This window comes from Schistocerca nitens, chromosome 2 (genome assembly GCF_023898315.1).
Source record: "Schistocerca nitens isolate TAMUIC-IGC-003100 chromosome 2, iqSchNite1.1, whole genome shotgun sequence".
In the NCBI taxonomy this organism is placed as follows: Eukaryota; Metazoa; Arthropoda; class Insecta; order Orthoptera; family Acrididae; genus Schistocerca; species Schistocerca nitens.
The window spans coordinates 564955094-564978930 of NC_064615.1; the positions used below are offsets into that span (position 1 = coordinate 564955094).

Here is a 23837-nt window from a genome sequence, read left to right on the forward strand (position 1 = left end):
ATCTTTCTTTTTAGATATATTTTTTCCACGTGGAATGTTTCCCTCTGTTATATTTATTAAAAGAAGATATAGAGCTGGGTTTAGTGTTATTTTGTAGGAAAACCTTTACCTTAAACTAAAGATGTTGTGTGTGGCTTCCATTGGTTATCCTGCACACTTCCCATCAGAAGTCAGTTTCTTTCCAAACTTGCTGTAGCATTGCAGGAATAACTTGCTCAGTGGTGGGATAAATATTTGCTCTAAGTTCAGGTAGAGAAACCGACACAGGAGATATGAGGGTTGACTGAAAAGTAATGCCTCCACATTCGTAACTCTTCAACAGTTGGCAGCATTGGTGTGCAGCAGTAGTGGCTTGTTCCATAGCTTTTTCTCTACAGCTCCAGCTGGCGGGAAGCCTTAGCATTGAATGGTTGTGTTCTTACAGTGTACAGTATGGAACCATGCACAGACGGTCAGTCAATGCGATTTAAGCAATGTGCAGTCATTGAATTCTTGACAGCAGAAGGTGTCACCGCAAAGGAGATTCATCCAAGAATGTAAGCAGTTTATGGTGATTGTGTTGATGTGAGTACTGTGCATCGTTGGGTGAGTGAGTTTAAAGATGTTGAGGTGGGAACATCTGACCTGCGTGACAAAGAGTTGAACGGCCTATGAAAGCAACCACCGAGTTTCAGACAGATTGATTGAGGACCATCGTCATATCACTCAGAGAGAAATTGCAAGCACAATCGGCATTTCACAAGAATGTGTGGGCCACATTATTTCTTTGCTTGGCTATCCGAAGATCTGTGCACAATGGGTAGGTACCCTGGATGCTGATTCCTGAAATGAAAGCTGACGGACTTGAAATTTGCCAGGAACTCCTGTTGAGTTAGAAGAATGAAGGTGAAACCTTTCTCCATTCAGTTGTGACAGGAAATGAAACATGGGTACACCATTACAACTGTGAGACTGTGGTTGCAGAAACAGTGTGTTGACTTCTTCTGTGATGGCTTCAGAAAACTTGTTCATCATTGGCAGAAATGTATCCAATTGGCTGGTGATTATGTGGAAAAGTGAATATAGGTAATTAAAGATCACATTCTAAGGATTATTTCTGTGTTTGATTTATTAAAATATTCCCATCCAAACCCAGTCAGTGAAGGTGGAGGTATTACTTTTTATTCAACCCCATACAAACGTGACATCCTTGATGAATTCCCAGAAAAGGTCGAGTGGTGTCAGGTCTAGGGAACATGAGGGCCATGCTATTGGCACATCATAACCAATCCATTGACCTGTAAAGCTGTCACTGAGAAAATGCCAAACATCAGCCAGGTAGTGGGATGGTGCACCATCTTGCATGAAGTAAACATTTCGTTCTTGGTCATCCTCATCGATCTGGGGTATCAAAAATTGTCATAACATATCCAGGTACACTAGTCCATCAACAGTTCTCTCATAGTAAAGAAAGGGGTCATACGCTTTGTTCTTGTTTAATGCACAGAAAACACCAAACAGTCATATGTGGGATTTGCAGTTCATGAGGTACATGCTGGGTTGATTTCTTAGGGCTGTTGACAAAATGTTGTCTCACTCGCTCAACGATATAATCAGATGTGCTTGGACAACCTGATGATTTCCGATGTTTTACTGAGAAACCTGTTTCTACAAAACATTTGTGCCACTCATAAATTGTAGGCCTACTAGGAGGATCTTTAGCATACTTGGTACAGAAATTATGCTGAACTGTTTAACGACCTCCTTTGTTATGCACAGTTAGATGACTATTAATTGTAATAAATGTTCGTGGAGTAAAAAATATTGGCTGGGTCTAGTGGCAATTTAAAAAAAATTACTTTTTTATTATTTTTTATTTACAGGATCTCCTTTGATTCGTTGCTTGAATTTCTTCTGTCTGGAACCCAGATTCTGTTGTAGGTCTGGAAACTTAATAGGTTGATGGGTTTCATGAATAACATAGATGGCAAACTGATTCGTATGTAATTTTCATATTTAATAGTCCTAGATGCTTTGCTGCCATCAATTACAATGTTCACTTAGTGAAATACATTCCATTTGTACGCAACTCGAATTTACAATTTGTCCAGTAACTGAGCACAACAGAAAAACTTTACATACCTCCTTCCTTCCTTCCCGCCAGAAAACACTACTCGCACACAGTTAACACCAGCAAAGATATAGTCATACTGAGATTGAAACATAGAACATTAAATTGAAAATAATTTACAGAAAATGAAATTCACTCAACAGCACAATAGAACAATTATGGTAAAATATATATTCAGATTAACAAAATTTTATCTTTTTGTAGTACATTTTTTATGAAATTTGTTTTTTAATCATGGGGGTTTAATTTTGCAAGATTTTTATAAAATAATTATTTTTTGTATTTATCTTTTTAACTAGGCATTTTTAGTTTGTTGAATGAGGTTAGTATTAAGTATCAGATTTTAAATGTATTTTTCCAGTATGAATTTTTTTTAGATAAATTAATTTTATAGGTGTCAGAGAAAATTTTATAATTGTGTTAGCACGGTATATATTACCATACAGTCGTAGATTAAAACATTTCAAATGAAATTGAAAGAAGGATAAGATCATAAATTTGAGAATATACATGGTCCAGACGGCTTATTGCACGTTACATCTGTTGTCACGACTTCGATTCTTCAAACCTAAACACACAGCTAGCACGCTTGGGTCAAGTGAAGGCAGCCTTCTTTAATGCAACTGCTGCTAGCAGTCATTACAGTGTGGATTGGCTCTACCGAACTACACAAGACAAAACTTGATGTATTTCCTACAAATTGACACTACAACACCTCTGTAGGTACTATGAATTAATTTATATGAATTTTCAAAGTTGTAAAGTCCTTTTTGAAATGTCCTATATTATAAAAACTTGCTGTTGTTTGTTGTTGCAGATAAATATAATTTTTATACTCTTTTAAGACAAAATATCAAGACTACTATATATGCAATATAAACTCAGTGAGCTGCAGTGGTATATTCCATGTTCCTTATTCTCTGTGTGCTTCTAAGCAATATTGTGTAATATGACATGGTCCACACCTCCGAAGGCAGTCCTATGTAATGTGATTTACTAATAGTGTACACAGTGCATGACCTATTTGGAGGAGGGGCCATGCTTATTAATTTCAGGAAAGGGGAGAGGTGAAGAAAATAAAGCATAATTTCTTATTAAATGAACATCAAAACCATTGACAAAACTGTGTTTATTAACCAGCAAATATACTCATGTTACCACTGTATAGTATTTACCTAATACTTACTATGTAATTAATTGTACAGTTTGAATGAGATTTGTACATATCATTTCAATTTCTGGCAGGTAACATTCAAACACATTTGAATTTTCTATATTCACATTTGTAGCAGTTTCTTTTACATTGGCTTATAATACAAGAAAAACAGCATGAATTGGAGTTACAATGGTATTGGAATATTTTAGAACTATCCAGCATTTTCAGCTGCAAGGGGACCAAAGATGTGTGGTGGAATAGCTTTGAAATTTCACGTCGCTGTACGAACACTTGTCAGACATTATCTGCTTCCGGTTCTGGCTTTGTTTGTACTGGATTGCTACATCTGTCTGTTTGCTGGGGCATAATTTGAGCTTGATTTGTGAACCTCATTCCTCACCCTTCCCCCTCATCCTCCATAATGAAAGGAGGGTGAAGGTTAACTCCTTCTTAGTTGCTAACACCATGGGAATCATGAATGGCATTTGTGAGTGGATGAATGAATAAATGAAATTAGTTTTTGAGGGGAAGATAAGCCAGTAAAAAGAGTGAGCTGACTTAAGTTTTTTCTGCACATTTTAGGATCTTATTCCCAACTTGGCCACTCCTGTGGACAGTGATAACTTTCTTGATAGTAAGATATTTCTTTCTTTATTTTTCATTTTTTAAATTCATCTTCCTAATCAAAATGATCTCTTTTCAGAGGTGTCAATTTTAGATCAGAAGAACATGACCATAGAAGAGGAAATGGATGATTACAACAAAAAAGAAAGAGATGTTTGTCATTGTATCAGAGATCTTCTAAATAAGTTAGACAAGCTGAATGAGAAATTGTGCGAACATAAAGAATACAAAGAAGCTCTTGACAAGCACAATATTATAACACAGACAGACTACCTCAACAGCCTCAAGGTCAGAATTAGGAAAATAACATTGATTCCTTATAGAGAAAGTTTATAACATCACATTGTGTTATTGACATACATAGTTGTAGTTTACTGTACAATAAGACCATGTCAGTGGCTGAGACATATAGCCTAATCAGTAACGTACTGAGCTGCAAATTTGCTCATTGCTGATTTGAATCATCTTCCTGTTTGTAACATATTTTTTGCATATTTGACCAGAAAAATATTAAAAACATTGACGGATTTTTTCCATCAGCAGTTGGTGGAACATGTTGTTGTTGTCTTCAGTCCTGTGACTGGTTTGATACAGCTCTCCATGCCACTCTATCCTGTGCAAGCTTCTTCATTTCCCAGTACCTACTGCAACCTACATCCTTCTGAATCTGCTTAGTGTATTCATCTCTTGGTCTCCCTCTATGATTTTTACCCTCCACGCTGCCCTCCAATGCTAATTTTGTGATCCCTTCATGCCTCAGAACATGTCCTACCAACCGATCCCTTCTTCTTGTCAAGTTGTGCCACAAACTCCTCTTCTCCCCAATTCTATTCAATACCTCCTCATTAGTTATGTGATCTACCCATCTAATCTTCAGCATTCTTCTGTAGCACCACATTTCAAGAGCTTCTATTCTCTTCTTGTCCAACCTATTTATCGTCCATGTTTCACTTCCATACATGGCTACACTCCATACAAATACTTTCAGAAACGACTTCCTGACACTTAAATCTATACTCGATGTTAACAAATTTCTCTTCTTCAGAAACACTTTCCTTGCCATTGCCAGTCCACATTTTATATCCTCTCTACTTCGACCATCATCAGTTATTTTGCTCCCCAAATAGCAAAACTCCTTTACTACTTTAATTGTCTTATTTCCTAATCTAATTCCCTCGGCATCACCAGACTTAATTCGACTACATTCCATTATCGTCAGTTTGCTTTTGTTGATATTCATCTTATATCCTCCTTTCAAGACACTGTCCATTCCGTTCAGCTGCTCTTCCAAGTCCTTTGCTGTCTCTGACAGAATTACAATGTCATCGGCGAACCTCAACATTTTTATTTCTTCTCCATGGATTTTAATACCTACTCCAAATTTTTCTTTTGTTTCCTTTACTGTTTGCTCAATATACAGATTGAATAACATCGGGGAGAGGCTACAACCCTGTCTCACTCCCTTCCCAACCGCTGCTCCTCTTTCATGCCCCTCGACTCTTATAACTGCCATCTGGTTTCTGTACAAATTGTAAATAGCCTTTCGCTCCCTGTATTTTACCCCTGCCATCTTTAGAATTTGAAAGAGAGTATTCCAGTCAACATTGTCGAAAGCTTTCTCTAAGTCTACAAATGCTAGAACGTAGGTTTGCCTTTCCTTAATCTATTTTCTAAGATAAGTCGTAGGGTCAGTATTGCCTCACGTGTTCCAACATTTCTGCGGAATCCAAACTGATCTTCCCCAAGGTCGGCTTCTACCAGTTTTTCCATTCGTCTGTAAAGAATTCGCGTTAGTATTTTGCAGCAGTGACTTATTAAACTGATAGTTCGGTAATTTTCACATCTGTCAACACCTGCTTTCTTTGGGATTGGAATTATTATATTCTTCTTGAAGTCTGAAGGTATTTCACCTGTCTCATACGTCTTGCTCACCAGGTGGCAGAGTTTTGTCAGGACTGGCTCTCCCAAGGCTGTCAGTCGTTCCACTGGAATGTTGTCTACTCCTGGGGCCTTGTTTCAACTCAGGTCTTTCAGTGCTCTGTCAAACTCTTCACGCAGTATCATATCTCCCATTTCATCTTCATCCATTTCATCTTCATCCACTTCCTCCTCAATTTCTATAATATTGTCCTCAAGTACATCACCCTCTATATACTCCTTCCACCTTTCTGCTTTCCCTTCTTTGCTTAGAACTGGGTTTCCATCTGAGCTTTTGATATTCATACAAATGGCTCTCTTTTCTCCAAACGTCTCTTTAATTTTCCTGTAGGCAGTATCTATCTTACCCCTCGTGAGATAAGCCTCTACATACTTACATTTGTCCTCTAGCCATCCCTGCTTAGCCATTTTGCACTTCCTGTCAATCTCATTTTTGAGGCGTTTGTATTCCTTTTTGCCTGCTTCATTTACTGCATTTTTTATTTTCTCCTTTCATCAATTAAATTCAATATGTCTTCTGTTACCCAAGGATTTCTACTAGTCCTTGTCGTTTTACCTACTTGATCCTCTGCCGCCTTCACTACTTCATCCCTCAGAGCTACCCATTCTTCTTCTACTGTATTTATTTCCCCCATTCCTGTCAATTGTTCCCTTATCCTCTCCCTGAAACTCTGTACAGCCTCTGGTTTAGTCAGTTTATCCAGGTCCCATCTCCTTAAATTCCCACCTTTTTGCAGTTTCTTCAGTTTTAATCTACATTTCATAACCAATAGATTGTGGTCAGAGTCCTCATCCGCCCCTGGAAATGTCTTACAATTCAAAATCTGGTTCCTAAATCTCTGTCTTACCATTATATAATCTATCTGATACCTTCTAGTATCTCCAGGATTCTTCCACGTATACAACCTTCTTTTATGATTCTTGAACCAAGTGTTAGCTATGATTAAGTTATGCTCTGTGCAAAATTCTACCAGACGGCTTCCTCTTTCATTTCTTACCCCCAATCCATATTCACCCACTATGTTTCCTTTTCTCCCTTTTCCTACTCTCGAATTCCAGTCACCCAAATGTTCGTCTCCCTTCACTACCTGAATAATTTCTTTTCTCTCATCATACATTTCATCAATTTCTTCATCATCTGCAGACCCAGTTGGCATATAAACTTGTACTACTGTAGTAGGCATGGCTTCGTGTCTATCTTGGCCACAATAATGCGTTCACTATGCTGTTTGTAGTAGCTTATCCACACTCCTATTTTTTTTATTCATTATTAAACCTACTCCTGCATTACCCCTATTTGATTTTGTATTTATAACCCTGTATTCACCTGACCAAAAGTCTTGTTCCTCCTGCCACCGAACTTCACTAATTCCCACTATATCTAACTTTAACCTATCCATTTCCCTTTTTAAATTTTCTAACCTACCTGCCCGATTAAGGGGTCTGACATTCCACACTCCGATCCGTAGAACGCCAGTTTTCTTTCTTCTGATAACGACGTCCTCTTGAGTAGTTCCCGCCCGGAGATCCGAATGGGGGACTATTTTACCTCCGGAATATTTTACCCAAGAGGACGCCATCATCATTTAACCATACAGTAAAACTGCATGCCCTCGAGAAAAATTACAGCTGTAGTTTCCCCTTGCTTTCAGCCATTCGCAGTACCAACACAGCAAGGCCGTTTTGGTTAATGTTACAAGGCCAGATCAGTCAATCATCCAGACTGTTGCCCCTACAACTACTGAAAAGGCTGCTGCCCCTCTTCAGGCACCACACGTTTGTCTGGCCTCTCAACAGATACCCCTCCGTTGCGGTTGCACCTACGGTACGGCCATCTGTATCGCTGAGGCACGCAACCCTCCCCACCAATGGCAAGGTCCATGGTTCATGGGGGTAGTAACATAACATACTGCAAAAGTGATGTCTTGTATTGTAATATGTTCTAATTACAGATTTTATATACATCAGGGCAATGTATACTGGTACAAGTTTGTGTGTGTGTGTGTGTGATTTTATAGCTCTGAAGAATTGATATTAAAGCCAGCAATAGTGTAAGTTTTGTTTATGTGCCTATCACCAACTCAGTACCTCAGGTGCATGGCGAGTTGTTACTTGTACCCCTTAAAGTATTTATATTCCAGCAAAGACTATCCTTTATCATATTTTTTAATCCTCGGATGTTTTAATAATTGTTTGCTTATTACTTTTGTAATGTTTGATAAGTCAAATTTTCTATGTATTAGATGTGTTGTGCAGTAACCATTAGTAATTGCAGTTGAAATTTTTTGTTGAAATGACTAAGAAAGTAAGAGGAGAAGATCAATTATGTAGGTTCCAATAACCTGTGACACTACTTATGATATCTCAATAGGCAGATTTTTTTATGAATTCATATTTATACTAACAGAATTTTTACCGCCAATTCAATCTTAAAATGAAATGAGCTTGTTGATAATTACATTAATGTTGTTGTTGTGGACTTCAGCTACCAATACTACACTATCTTGTGCAAGCCTCTTCGTCTCCTAATAGCTACTGCAACCCACACCAATTTAATTTATACCACTTACAGTATTCATCCCTTGGTCTCCCTCTACAACTTTTACCCCCCGCACTTCCCTCCATTACCAAACTAGCAATATCTTTGTGCATTAGGATGTGTCCTGCCAATTGATTCCTTCTTTTAGTCAAGATATGCCATAAATATCTTTTTCCCCAATTCAATTCAGTACCTCCTCATTAGTGACTTGACCTAACCATCTCATTTTCAGCTCTCTATGGTGGCTCTGCATTTCAGAAGCTTCTATTCTCGTCTCGTATAAACCACTTACCTGGCATGCTCAGGAATTTGTCAATGGTGGATTATTCTGTATGCCATATTATAAAGTCTTTTTTAAAAACCTGGTTTAAAAAAAGGGATGTAAGCAAAATCTATACTTTTAATACAAGTAATTGTTTTTTATTAAACACAACAGGGGAGATTAAAGTATAACAAAATTAAAAGTCTGTATTACTTTTCTGTAAAAACAAAACTAAATTAAGAGTCAGATATTGTACTGCTCTGTTAAATCAGTTAAGGCTCAAAGTTTTGGAAAAGATAAATATATATACATAATTTTTTGTAGACTAGTTATGAAATAAAAGGCACACCATTGATTTTAAACGGCCAGAAATAAGATAATTAATAAAAATGGTCACCAAGAATTTGGTGCAGTTTATTTAGAATTACTGTCTTTAGGAATAGCAGAGAAATATGAGATTGCTGACAGCAAATTTATCACTAGTACTGTATCAGAGCAATCAGTTGTCGATTTATCATCATTTACATCACTTTCTGTCTCGGCTCAGTGAGGCAGCCAATTGTTACTGAAGAGGAACCACACCAAATGGTTCTGACATTTCTCAAAGGTGTCAGATTATACTGTCAACCACACCAAGCTAAAAATATGGAAAAATTTCTGATGAATTCGAGACTGTTGGGTCTCCCAAAATTTCAAGTGCTGCATTATCACCATCTTACATATACATTTATTTTCAGAAATGATTTCTGCACTGTGGTCAGTCTACATTTTATACCCCCTGCACTTCGACCATCATCAGTTATTTTGCTGCCAAATAGCAAAACTCATAGACTATTTTTACTGTCTCATTTTCTTCAGCATCACCTACTTTAATTTGACTGCATTTCATTACCCTCATTTTACTTTTGTTACTTGTACTCTCTTTTCAAGACACTAGCCATTCCATTTAACTGCTCTTCCAAGTCATTTGCCATCTCAAAGAGAATTACAGCATCCTCAAAGTTTTTATTTCTTCTCCCTGAACTTCAATTCACTCTCCAAATTTGTCCTTGGTCTACAGTGTATGGATTGAATAACACCAGGAGAGGCTACAATCGTGTCTCACTCCCTTCTCAACCATTGGTTCTATTTCCTGTCCTTAACTTGTATAACTGTGGTCTGGTTTCTGAATAAGTTGTAAATGACCCTTCACTTCCTGTATTTTATCCCTTCTACCTTCAGAATTTCAATGAGAGTAATCCAGACAACATAGTCAAAAGGCTTCTGTAAATCTACAAATGCTTTAAACATAGGTTTACCTTCCTTTAACGTATCTTCTAAAATAGGTGATATCATTATTTCTCCAGAATCAAGATTGGTCTTTTCAAGTGTAGGCTTTTACCTGTTTTTCCATTTTTCTATGAATAATTTGTATCAGTATTTTGTAAGCAAAACTTTTATACTTCTAGTTCGATAATATTCACATGTGACAGCATCTGCCTTCTTTGGAATTGAAATTTACATTCTTTTTAAAGTTTTGTAATGGTTGGGTCTCCCAACAATATCAGGAGTTCTGAGGGAATGTTGTCTGCTCCAGAAGCCATGGTTCAACTTAGGTCTTTCAGTGCTCTAATGAATTCTTCTTGCAGTCTCATCTCTGCTATCACAGTTTAATGTACATATGCTTCTCTTTCTGTAATACTGCCTTCAAGTTCATTTCAGTTGTATACTCATTCCACCTTTCCGTTTTCCCTTCTTTCCTTAGTACTGATTTTCCAGCTGAATTCTTAATACTCAACCAACTGCTTTCCTTTTCTCCAAACATCTCTTGATCTGTGGGGAGTATCTATCTTTCCCCTAGTTAATATATGATTCTGTATCCTTACATTAAGACTGGTTTTCCATCTGAGGTCTTGATATTCATATAGCTGTTCCTCATTTCTCCAAAGACATCTTTAAATTTCCTTAAGGCAGTATCTATCTTCCCCTTAGCAACATGTGCTTCTAAATTTTTTTCATTTGTTATCTAGCCATTCCTGCTTCGCCATTTTGCACATCCTGTCAGTCTCATTTTTTAGATGTTTATATGCCCTTTTGCATGCTTCATTTTTATGTTTTATCATTTCATCAATTAAATTCAATATCTCCTGTGTTATCCAAGGATTTCTATTAGGCTTTGTCTTTTCATCTATTTGATCCTCTGCTGCCTTCACTGTTCCATCTCTCAAAGCTACTGATTTGTCTTCTACTGTATTCCTTTCCCCTGTTCTTGTCAGTTGATGCATAATGCTTCCTCTGAAACTCTCAACAACCTCTGGTTCTTTCAACTTACCCATGTCCTATCTCCTTAATTTCCTACCTTTTTGTAGTTTCTTCACTTAAATAATCTGACACCTGAACACTCCTTTTATATACAATGAATGTTGCTTACTGATATTCAGTTGCCATTAAGTATTATTAATCAGGGTCCAGCTAGTCTGTGCCCTGAATCCATGTGCTTCTTCCTCCAACTTGGCTCAGAGTTTGTCTCCTTACGGGCTGCAGATAAAGCTACTGAAAATTAACTTCTTCTTGTCATTCCCCCCACCACATAAATACAAAGTGAGATTCAGTTCACCTCTTTATAGTATCATCAAAATTACAACTCATACATGATAAATGATGACAGCTACCAACTCATTTATTTCCTCTCTGTACTATGTACGTAACAGATCTGGTATTTAACTTGATAATTAACAATTACAATACATTTATTATCTTTGACACATCACGTTTGTAGCTTTCATGGAGCTCTTTCTTCCTTACCGCCTGCTCCCTGGAACTCCTATCCCCACCTAAGCAGGTAGGGTCATCTGTCTGCTGATCACTTCTGTACAGTCACTGGATCATTAGCTCTGGTATCAGCACTTACAATTTAAAACACCTCTCAATAGTGGGGTGCTCACCACTTATTGACTACTCTTAATCACAGTCAGCTTTTCTCTGAAATGTCTATTTAAGGACATGATAACTCTCATTCAAGGAATGGGATGTATCACTACATATACCTCCAGTAAGAGAAAAGATGTTGTGACCACACATTCAACTTTATTATACAAGTGTTATATAAATAGATGTGATAGTTTCACTATCACTTTCACTTTTTTTTTCTTTAATAATATCATTGCAGTAAGTATTCTTTGTGTTTGGTTTTACCAATAACACATATTTCAATATACCTTTTAATGAAAATGTCTTTCTTTCTTGGAGAAGGTAAATATTGGTGTATAATTCTAGGATCAAACATCAGAACACTCTGACATTCCATTGTGTCCTGTGGTGCTGGTAAATTACTTAAATTTAATAATTTTATTTAATCAGTCTGGAGGAAATGCTAATGTTCCCTTACCCAGGCCTCTACCCTTGTGCATATAATAATCGTCGTAAACATTTCTCAACTCTGCCCTTCCAGGGAGTAAGTACTCTTAACTTTGTACCCTCACTAACGTGATGCTCCTCTCTTACCATACAATGATGAGGTCCTCCCTTCGTTGGATGCACTCAAACCTGGTGTAAGTTCCCTTCTTTGGGGCAACTTACCCATAAACTCCTACAAAGTGCCTTAGTCAGTACCACCATTAGACTGTCATTTATTTTCAGTGTTACATTTACACTTATACAATCATGATTTCGTCTTCAAAGTGCCATTATCAAGTGTTTTTTGAAAGCAGATTAGACAGTAACAGTGAAATTCATAACAAGTGGCATAAATGTATAACAATCCATATTTGTAATGCTTACTTACAAGTGTTATAAATTGCCTAAGATGGCATATTGTCACATTAAAATACACTTTTAGACATTTGTCTAAGAGTCGATATATCTGGCAGAGCCTACTGCTTTGTTTCACTACAAAGTACACCATCTTGACTGAATAACAATTGCCTAAGTGTCAAATTGTCTTGGTCAAAGAAATTCCTTTTACAAGCAGGTGAGTCTCTGGACTTAGTGTCCGGCAGGATAGGAAAGGTTAGGAGCAATTTATTTTCTTTGATAGTTTTTACATCTTTGCAGTACCTGTGTAACAAGTATACAGTGAAGTTGCCTGCTCGTAACCATAAACAGTAACAAACCTCTTTGATAATATTCGCTGCATCCATAAATATAACAGTCCAGCTAGTCACTGACATTGTTTAAAGTACATTTTAGTAGGTAAATATACAGTTTTATATGTGAAATTAACACATGGCCAACTCTAAGTTGTGTAATTTTGCCTCAATTCAGAATTAATACAATACAGTGCAATTACTTATTCTACTCACTCATTAAATAACCAGTGAGGTTTGAAGCAATATTTATGATGTCCGTATCATCAGGCATGAAAATCCTGTTATATGTGTTAGAACATTACTTAGGAATAAGTGCAAATAACACAGGTATGTGAAACATGTCATGTATATAAAAGCATTTAAGCCAATAAAAGAATTAAAAGATTTCATGTTGATCAGCACATTTAAATTTAACATAATATAAAGAGCAGGGATATCCTGGTATTTGTTGATGTTTAATGAGATACAATTACAAACGTGAGTGCACCGTGGTATTGAAACATATGGCTGTGATGTCAGTGCTATAAATCTTATTTACATGTTATAGTAGTGACATCTTATTAATACAACATAAAGCTGACATAGTAATGTTAACAACTTCATCAGCTACCACAAATGAAAGCAAAAAGTGGGTTAATTCCTATTTCTTAACAACCAAGATAAATGTAAAATTATTGATCATAGTTACTTTTTAGAAAGGTGATAAACAATTGAGAAGAAACACAAGGCCTAAAATACTACAAATCATTCATTGAAGACTGCAGGCATGTGGAGTGGAAGGGGGGGGGGAGAGGGGGAGGGAGGAGTGTAGAAGGATGGATAGGGGGGGTTATGACTAATGAAATGAAGAAGAAGCTATTATAGTGAGGTATAGGCATGATGGGGGACAAAAGGGTAACTAACAAAGGAATAAGAGTAAAATGTGAAGTAAACAACTTTATTTTTTATTTTTATTTTTAAAAGTGGATGGGATCCTCCATCCCATGGGTCTATTCAAACTTTATATAAGTTCCCTTCTCTGAGGTAACTTACCCATAAACTCCCATAAAGTGTATCACATACTTTCTTTACTATTATTTTGAGTACTCCAGTACTTCTCCCTTCTGTTTTTCTTTTCCCATCTCTACATCGCTCCATCAGGCTCCTACAGGTTCCTGATTTTCTTGAGACAATTCTCCTGCCTGAATGTTCTGCCTATTGCTACTCTCTTCCAAAACCCTTTTGTTTCTACATGTTAACTTGTCACTCTTTTCTTTTGGTCATTCTGACACCTGGCCCCCTATATTCCCCTTGAAAAAGTGACAAGACTAACTCCCACATCTGCTTGAGATTGTGTGCATGACTATACACTGTGTGTGTGTGTGTGTGTGTGTGTGTGTGTGTGTGTGTGTGGGCGCGCGCGCGCGTGCGTGCGTGCGTGCTTTGTTTCTTGGGCAGTTCACTGAAGTAAACTTTATAATCATTCTGTGACAAAAGGAAAACAGGGAAGGGTCTCAGTGATAGAGACACATGAAAATGCAGTGAGGGTATTCAGAATTTATTCTCAAAGCTAAGAAGTAAGAAAGTGAAAAAATAGAATCAGAGTGTTGGACACAAAGAAGGAAAGAAGATAGATGCCAAAGACCAAATCCCTTCCCACTCCCTTACCCCAGGACACCATCCCAGCCAGGTTCTTCATTGGGATGCAGGAGGACACAGAGTGGTCATCTTGCTCTACAGAACAGTAATGTCCTGAAAGGTGAGTCCAACAACCTGCTATGGAATGAATGTCTATAGCACTGTCTTAACTCTGTGTGTGTGTCTAATGTCTGCAAATCCCACACCTCTTGTATACAATGAACACAAACCCACCCACAATATGGTCATTAAATGTAAACCTAATTCACATTGTTCAGAGTGAAAAAACAATGCTTGACTGGGTTTCTAGTCTGATACTCTATTGTTTAAATCTCTTTACCATCTCTATGTTGCATAGTCCTTTTTCTTCCCTGTAGCTGGCTCTACTGGAAAGAATGCTTTTGGATGGGAAACTCCCTCAACTCTGTAGGGTTCAATAAACTTAGAAAAAAAAATTACTGGTCTCTTTCTTAATATTTGAGGTCACATGATGATCATTGATCAACACTAGGTCTCTTATTTTTGTGGTACTTGTTATTGCTCATTGTACTATTGGACTCATAGATCTGTGCTGTCTATTAGGTTTTTGTTACTTGTCATTGTATTTCTCCATTGGCAAGGTTTCGTGTTTTGTCCAGCTGAAGAATTTTAACAAAGGTTCTCCTATAAACTGTTTGTCCATTATTTCTATAGGTGACAGGCCTGTATTTAGATGTGGCAGTTCGTTAATAATCATTTGAAACTCTGGAATCATTTGTATCCAACCTGTATATTGCTTCAAACAGTAGGTTCTATAGAGGTGAGCAATTTCCTTCATTATTCATTCAAAGGGTTACTTTGCACGTGGTGTTTTGAAATAGCAATGTGCTTAATTTTTCCCCATCCTAAAAATTCTTTAAGGATTGATTGATAAACTGTGGCCCATTGTCTGTCAATATCGTACAAGGTTTTCCTATATCACTGAAATATTTCTTTAAACACCAATTACTGTTTAGTGTTAGTGTGTTTGACTGGATAGAGCTTAATGTACTCTGACTAACATCCTAGTAGTACAAATATGTAAATGACTCCTCCCCTACCAAAAGGTAATTGATCAAAAAAAATCCACTGGTGTGAGGTCGTGCAATCCCTTGGGTGTTATCAGATACAACTTATACAACAGTGCTTGATTATTATCTGTCATCCTTTGACATACTTCACAAAATTTTATTACTGAATATACTTTTCTGTACATCATTATTCGTATGGCTTAATGCTAGAAAGTTTATATTAAAGGTAATTCCAGGACCTTCCATTGTTACCATGTCATTCATTCCTAATGGTGAACATGATAATGCATCTGGAACTATATTTTGCAAACTCTTTATACATCTAATATCAATTTGGTATTCTTGTAAAACAAGTACCCATCTTATAAGTCTACTATGCAACAGATGACTTTCCATAAGGAATACTAAGGCTTGGTGATCAGTATATACAATTACTTTTGATCTCCAAATTAAAGTTTGAAATTTGTTAAGGCTCCATACAATAGCTAATAACTTCTCTTCTGTTGCTGTATAATTTAACTCGTGCTTACTTAAATCTTGACTTGCAAATGCTAGCACATTGTACTCTCCCAAATTCATATCTCATTCACCCTGAAACAACTCGTGCGCTATCATGTACTCGGAAGCATCAGTGCTCAAGTTAAAGGGTTGATCCATTTGTGGATTTTTAAAATTGGTGCTTCTGACATTTTATTAAAGACATCAGACTCTTCACTTCCCCAAATCCATTTTGATTTTTGTTTCAACAAGTTTAACAATTTCAGGTTATTCATTGGGGGTATTCTTTGGTTGTGGGAATTATTTTACAGCTCTGATTATTTCTGGATCTGGTTTTATCCTGTTTATAGCTGCTAGGTGTCCAAGGAATTTGTGTTCCTTCCTACCAAAAATGACCTAGATAGTTCAATAGTAATGCCTTTAAAATAAAATTTTTCCTGTATCTTTGACAATAAATTACAATGTTCTTCCCACATCTTGGATAATGGGAGTCTATCATCAACAATAGTTGTTTGTTTTCTATATGGTTATTCATAGTTTGTGCATCCAACACCAGTTCTCCCCCTGTGGCTTTACGCATGACCAGTATTGGGTTGTTACACTTTTTCTATTATTCCTTCACCCAACATCTTATTGATTTCCTCTTGTACTGCTGGGTGTACACTCAAGGGTAAAGGATGTGGCTTAAAAAAGAAACGAGTTTCACCCTTGAACTAAATACTTAATGTACTTTAGTGATATTTTGTACTAATCATCTTTTTGTAAATTGCTCAATAACTCAGACTCATAAGTTTTAGCTTTAATTTGTTCTTGTAGTTCACCTTGCATTCCAGTTTACTCTCCAAGTTTATAACAGTACTACTTACTGTTAAGCAGATGTTATCTCTGTCAGTATTACCACTAGTGTTTCCTTTAGATGGTGTTATGTATACTTCGTCTCTACGAGTACACGTTAAAAGTTGTGTGGAGAAATCAAGCACTACCACGTATGTCGTCAGCCAATCCATCCCAAATAGCAATTGCAGATCCACGTTAAGTACTACTAAACAGGTCTGCATAAACATAAAATTATTCAGTGTTATTGGCAATCATACTTCTTGTTTAACCTGCCTAGCTTTAACTCCTGTATATTCCTGCTACATATACACCAGTTACAGGAAGTATCAGATAAACTTTTTTCTTTCTTAAAAAAATCAAATAATCTTTTTATATAATGGAAATTTCACTTCCCAAGTCTACGTATACATTTGCTTCACAATTGTTCATCATACCTACAACTATTGGTTTTGTAATTTCAGTACATCTCTGTCACTCATCTTCTGCTAATAGTAAGATTTTTAATGGTGTGATTTTGCTAAAAGCTATAAATTTTTGTCCTATGTGGGCTTATATTCAATTTGATACATCCTGGGTCATGATCCTTCGATCAGGATGTCAATCATTTTCGGTCCCATCGTTTGTGTTGATGTAAAGGACTGAACAGCCCCTTATTTCTTGTCATTATTATTATTATTATTATTGTTATTATTACTATCATTAGTAAATGTTTGCATGTGCATATTTGTTAAGTCACGTCATTGTTGTTTCGACTGCCCTCCTGGATACTGGGTCACTTGGCAATAATTTACGTCTCATTTCTTTTGAAGCTTTTAGTTAAACTTACTATTTTCATGACCTGTATCATCCTGATTTGGGCTAGTATTTTCATTGTTCATGGTATCTAGATTTTTCATGAATGATAACACATTTACAGTAGCCCCTCCCCAGTACAAAATTTCCTTGAGTACATAATAGGATAGCCATCTCACTGATACTTTAGCTGAATGAACTTCATCCAGTGGATTGTCTAAACATTTAGACCGTGTTAAAATGCCACTCAGTACACCTTTTAAAACTTCCCCACTAACTGTTGTAGTGCTTTGTTTCCCTTTTTTTGTTTGATTTTGGTTCTTATTATTTTATGTTTTTATAATTTTGGCCTTTGATTGGGTAATTTTCAAGTTAATTTTTCTTGTATTGTTTGTGACCAATATTTACATCCATATTTCTCTTGAAAATTCTTACACAAAGTAAATTCTTCTGACTGAGCATTCCTACTCAGCAGTGTCTCCTACTAGACAACTCAATGCAAAATCTATTTTCCAAGAATCCCCCACTTTTGAGATAAAGATCTAAAAAAAAACTTGTAAGAAGTATGTGGGGTGTACCTCTCCGTCAGGTTTAAACTTTCAGAAATACTTGTATAGTTTCATGCTACTGCCTAATTGCAGTTCTTCTAACAAAGTATTTGCATCTAAAGATTTCCCTCTACACTTACTTTTTGTGATTTCTTGTCTCATTTTAGCTAACACATCCTACAATCATTTAAATTTATTATTTGGATGAGTTTCTTGATCCCCATAAAGCTGTATCCTATTTACAGTTCATGCACTCTCTTGAAATTTTTGATTTACTAAGGCCTGTACTTTTTCCTCCAAACACATAAAAATATCGTGAAAAAACGGAATCTCCATTCTTGCTCCTTTGCTCTAAAAGTTCAACATGATTTTGCACGTCTGTGATATGATTCTTTACAAGTTTACACTCCTTTACTGCAAATTCTTGCAAACTATCTACATCAGTATGAATTTCCCTCATATATTCCTGAATTTTGTTACATACAAGGTCCCTTTGTTGAAGTATTTCAGTATAAATTTTGTCTTAAAAATATTTAATTTATGATCTAGTGTGTCGCTAAACGCTCCTCCAAATGCACAAGTTTCTCATCAAATCGAGCAAATCTGTCATTATTACTGTTAATTATGTCCTCCTTCAATGACTGTACTTTATTATTAATCATTAAAATTGATTTTGTATCTTCTTATTATTTTCCTCATTAAGAGGTTGTATCTGCTTAATAAATTCATCAAATTTTTCCAAAATTATTTCTAAATTTTCTCCAGACGTGGTCATCTTTCTTGGGATGACAGGTATAAATAAATATTTTATTTCTCATCTCAGCATGCTTATCATGTATATTGATGTTTTTAATTTTAAAATTAATTTATTCTACACCTGTCTTATTGTATCACTTACAATGTATACAAATTTTTAAGTTGATTATGAACAGAGCTCAACATTAACTTTATACTGCATGCTGCCACTGGACTGCGCGTCACATGCTAGTTGCTCATGGCTGTGTGTTGCCGACGTGCTGCATGTATTATGCAATCTGCAGATGACTGTGTGCTGCCGACAGACTGTGTGTAGGCTGCAATGTGTCGACAACTGCATGTGTGTTGCAATCTTTTGACGGATGGTTGTAGGTTGCATACTGTCATTGGGTGAATACTGGTTTGTTTCTCCCCATCAGAGTTCTCTTTCTTTTTCCCTCAATTTGATTGTTTCTTTCTGATCAAACTTGATGTATGTACTGTATAGAACTTCTTGTTGTTTTATTCCCATTCCAGTTGGCGATGAGTTTTCTCCTTGGGCTTTCTTATGAAATTTTTATGATTTTTGGCTTTTTTGTTACACTTTATTTGTCTTTTAGCTGCTGAGACCACCACTTGAAGTTTTTCAGGTTGGCTTGGGCTGCGTGGTGGTTTATTGTATTACACCTCATGCACCAAACACTTAAATAAGTTGTCACTGAACATTCATTTCGTATAAAATGCATGTTGCTTACTGAATGTTAGGTTGCTGTTAAGTATTATAAATCAGGGTCCAGCTAGTCTGTGCCCTGAATCCGTGTGCCTTCTTCCTCCAACTTGGCTCAGACTTTGCCTCCTTACAGGCTGTAGATAAAGCATCTTCAAAAATGTAACTCAATACATGGTAAATGAGTACAGCTACCAACCCACGTAATACCTCTCTATACTACATACATAACAGATCTGATATTCACTTGATAATTAACAATTATGATCCATTTATTATTTTTGACATTTCACATTCTTAGATTTCATGGCGCTCTTTCTTCCGCACCACCTCCGCCATGGAACTCCTGTTTGCACCTCAGCAGGTAGGGTCATCTAACTACTACCCACTTTCATACAGTCACTGCATCATTAGCTCTGGTATTAGCACCTATGATTTAAAACACTTCCCAGCCATGGGGTGCTCACCACTTATCAACTACTCTCAGTTATGAACATCTTTTCTCTATCATATGTATTTGAGGATGATACCTCCCAGTCAAGGAATGGGATGTATCACTACAAGCTTCCACTTTCATTCCTCTCCCCCCAGTCCGTACTCACCTACAACATTTCCCCCTTTCTTCCCCTACGCTCGAATTCCAGTCCCCCATCACAATTAAATTTTCATCTCCCTTAACTATCTGAATAATTCTTTTCATTTCATCATACATTTATTCAGTCTCTTCACCATCTGCAGAGCTATTTGGCATGTAAACTTGTACTTCTGTGGTAGTTGTGGGCTTCATGTCTATCTTGGCTATGATAATGTGTTCACTATGCTGTTCATAATAGCTTACCCACACTCCTGTTTTCTTATTCATTATTAAACCTACTCCTGCATTACCCCTACCTGATTTTGTATTTATAATCCTGTATTCACCTCACAGTTAGTCCAAGATTCCTCTTGGCACTGGACTTCTCTAATTACCACTAGGTCTAACTTCAACCTATGCATTTCCCTTTCTAAAATTTATAATATACCTGCCTGATTAAGTGATCTAACATTCCATGCTCTGATTCGTAGGATAGTAGTTTTGTTTCTCCCGATGGCAACATCCTCCTGAGTAGTTCCTGCCTGGAGATCTGAATTGGGGACCATTTAACCTCCAGAATATTTTACCCAAGAGGCTACCATTGGGAAAAATTATGGCTGTAGTTTCCCCTTGCTTTCAGCCATTTGCATTATCAGCACATCAAGGCCACTTTGGTTAATGTTACAAGGCCAGACCAATCAATCATACAAACTGTTGCTCCTGCAACTAATGAAAATGCTTGTATCCCTTTTCATGAACAACACATTAGTCTGGCCTCTCAACTGATACCCCTTCATTGTGGTTGCATCTATGGCACAGCTATCTGTACCACTGAGGCATACAAGCCACACCCACTAATGACAGAATCCGTGGTTCACGGTTTCTGAGCAAAGAGGGGAAAGCTGAAAGGTGGAAGGAGTATATAGAGGGTCAATACAAGGTAGGTGAACTTGAAGGCAATATTATAGAAATGGAAGAGGGCATAGATGGGAGACATGATACTGTGAGAAGAATTTAACAGAGCACTGGAAGACTAAGTTGAAACAATGTCCTGAGAGTAGACAACATTTCATCAGAATTACTGACAGCCTTGGAAATTCCAGCCATGACAAAACTCTTCCCCCTGCTGTGCAAGATGTGTGAGGCAGGCAGAATACAGTCTTCAAGAAAAAATATAAGTCCAATTCAAAAGAAAGCAGGTGCTGACAGGTGTGAACTATCAGTTTCATAAGTTGTGGTTGCAAAGTACTACCATAAAATCTTTACAGGCAATGGAAAAGCTGGTAGAAGCTGACCTCGGCGAAGATCATTTTTGTTTTCAGATATATGTAAAAACATGCAAGGCAGAGATGTAGGAACACCCAAGGCAGTACTGGGCCTTTAGTTTATCTCAGAAGGTAGGTTAAGGAAAGGCAGTCCTACTTTTATAGCATTTGTAGACTTAGAGGAAGCTTTTGGCACTGTTGACTGGAATACTCTCTTTGAAATTCTAAAGGTAGCAAGGGTAAAATACAGGGAGCCAAGGCTATTCACATCTTGTATAGAAACCAGATGGAAATTATAAGAGTCTTGAGGGATATGAAAGGGAAGCAGTGGTTGAGAAGGGAGTGAGATGGGGTTGTAGCCTGTGTTTGATATTATTCAGATTATGCTTATCCATTACGGATATTTTAGAACCGTGACTGTATATTGAATGTAAATAAACATAATTATTCAAAAAAGTGACTGGCTGCAGTTCTGTATAACTTATTTACATATGATATTATTCAGTCTGTACACTGAGTGAGCAGTGAAGGAAAACAAAGAAAAGTTTGCAGTAGGAAAATCAGGGAGAAAAATAAAAGCTTTGAGGTTTGTCAGTGACATTGTAATTCTGTCAAAGGGGACTTAGAAGAGCAGTTGAGTGGAATGGACAGTGTATTGAAAGAATGATATAAGAACAACATCAACAAAAGTAAAACAAGGGTAGTGGTAAATTTGGTGATGCTGAGGAAATTATATTAGGAAATGACACTTAAAGTATGAGATTAATTTTGCTATTTGGGCAGCAGAATAACTGATGATGGCTGAAGTAAGGAAGATATAAAATGTAGACTGGCAATGGCAAGGAAAGCATTCCTGAAGAAGGGAAATTTGTTAACATCAAATATAAATTAAGTGTTAGGAAGTCTTTTCTCAAAGTATTTGTATGGAGCTCGAACAGTAGCAGCTGTGATAAGTCAAAGATTGTAATTATTACGTTCAAGTCCACGAGCTTGAAATGGCTAGTTCTTCACGTACAGTCCTTTCTTAGGAAGAGATTTTAGATCTTTTAGAGCAATCTCTAAGTGAAAACGAGAGTGAAAATGATTTTGATTATGACAGTGATTCTGTAATGTCTTCGGTTGTAATCTGCAGTTCATAACCAGTAATTTCTGGTCAGAGTCCACATCTGTCACTCGATATGTTTTGCTGTTTAAAATCTGATTTTTCCTGTGTTGCCAATTCTCTTTCATGTACACAGACTTCTTTCATGATTTTAAAACCAAATCTTAATGATGATTAAATTGTACTATGTGAAGAATTCCATCATGTGGCTTCCTTTTCCATTCCTTTCTCTCAGACCACATTCACCTACTATTTTTCCTTCTCTTCCTTTACTTAGCATTAAATTCCAGTCTCCCATCACAATTACATTTTGTCTTCATTAACTATCTGAATAATTTCTTTTATATCATATGTTCCCTCAATCTCTTCTTCAAATTACAGTTATTATAACAACAGTATTTTGATATTTGAATCAACAGCATATGATTTTTTTTGAGAACACCTCAACTTGAAGTAGTGCTTGGACTGAGCATAATAATTCAGTTTCATAGAAAAAAGTATTTTATTGTAAGGTAAGACTCCATCATAAAAGGGGGAATTAGACTAGATTTTTATTTTCCCTAATATAATATGATAGCCAACACAGCAATGGTCTTGGCAGCATCATAGATATTTCCAAAGGAAGATAAATTTAGAGAGATGTGCTGCAGCTGTACTAATTATTTATTCAAACCATGATTGGTGTTGATTTTAAACTCCCATCTTCAGCTGTATGAAGTTATTGTATTTGATAACACATAACATGTGACTGGGCCAGTCAGTGCAAGAGTTCCAGACACTATATGTTGGCAGAAACCGTCCACTACCAGGTATTAATGCTTACTACTACTAGTAGTAGATATACCTTGAGTCTGGATGCCATCTTGTCGTTGGAGTCCTCCATCAACAGTGAGGTGCAGGTCACCTCTGACACTGTTCCCTTCCACAAAGTTGACGACATTTGCGCTGCTTTCCCCCCTTATTTTCGAACCTGCCCTAGGGTGCACCCTCGATTTCTGGGCCTCCTCCCATCCAGACGCAGTGCTCTGTTTCTGCTGAGTATAACCCCATTCCAGTCTCTCCTTATGGATACACATCAAGGAGCTCAGTCAGCTCAACAACCCTAGGTTGATTGAACCACTGTAAATCAACAATCAACATCCACATACAAGTAGAAATGTACCCTATACCATGTCCAAAAATCTCCTCACAAAGCTTGTTGGAGTAGAATATTTTTCTAAAACTGATCTTATCGATGCATATTTGCAGATCCTGCTTGATGAGCAGTTGCAAAGCATTGTGGTTCTCAACAACACTCTCTTTGGTTTATATAAGTACAAGCTTCTGACTTTTGGGATCTCTTCCACTCTGGCAGTCTTCCAGAGATATCTGGGGACAGTTAACCATGTTCGGACTCA

General features: G+C 36.8%; 1 protein-coding gene across 1 annotated transcript in view; it reads left to right on the forward strand.

Moving 5' to 3' along the window:
* The window catches only part of LOC126236611 (coiled-coil domain-containing protein 40), a 425031-nt gene that overhangs the window by 365914 nt on the left and 35280 nt on the right, over nt 1-23837 (forward strand). Inside the window, exon 10 of the mRNA XM_049946047.1 lies at nt 3970-4178. Within this exon, the coding sequence (XP_049802004.1) occupies nt 3970-4178 (209 nt within the window). The remainder of the gene's footprint in view (nt 1-3969; nt 4179-23837) is intronic.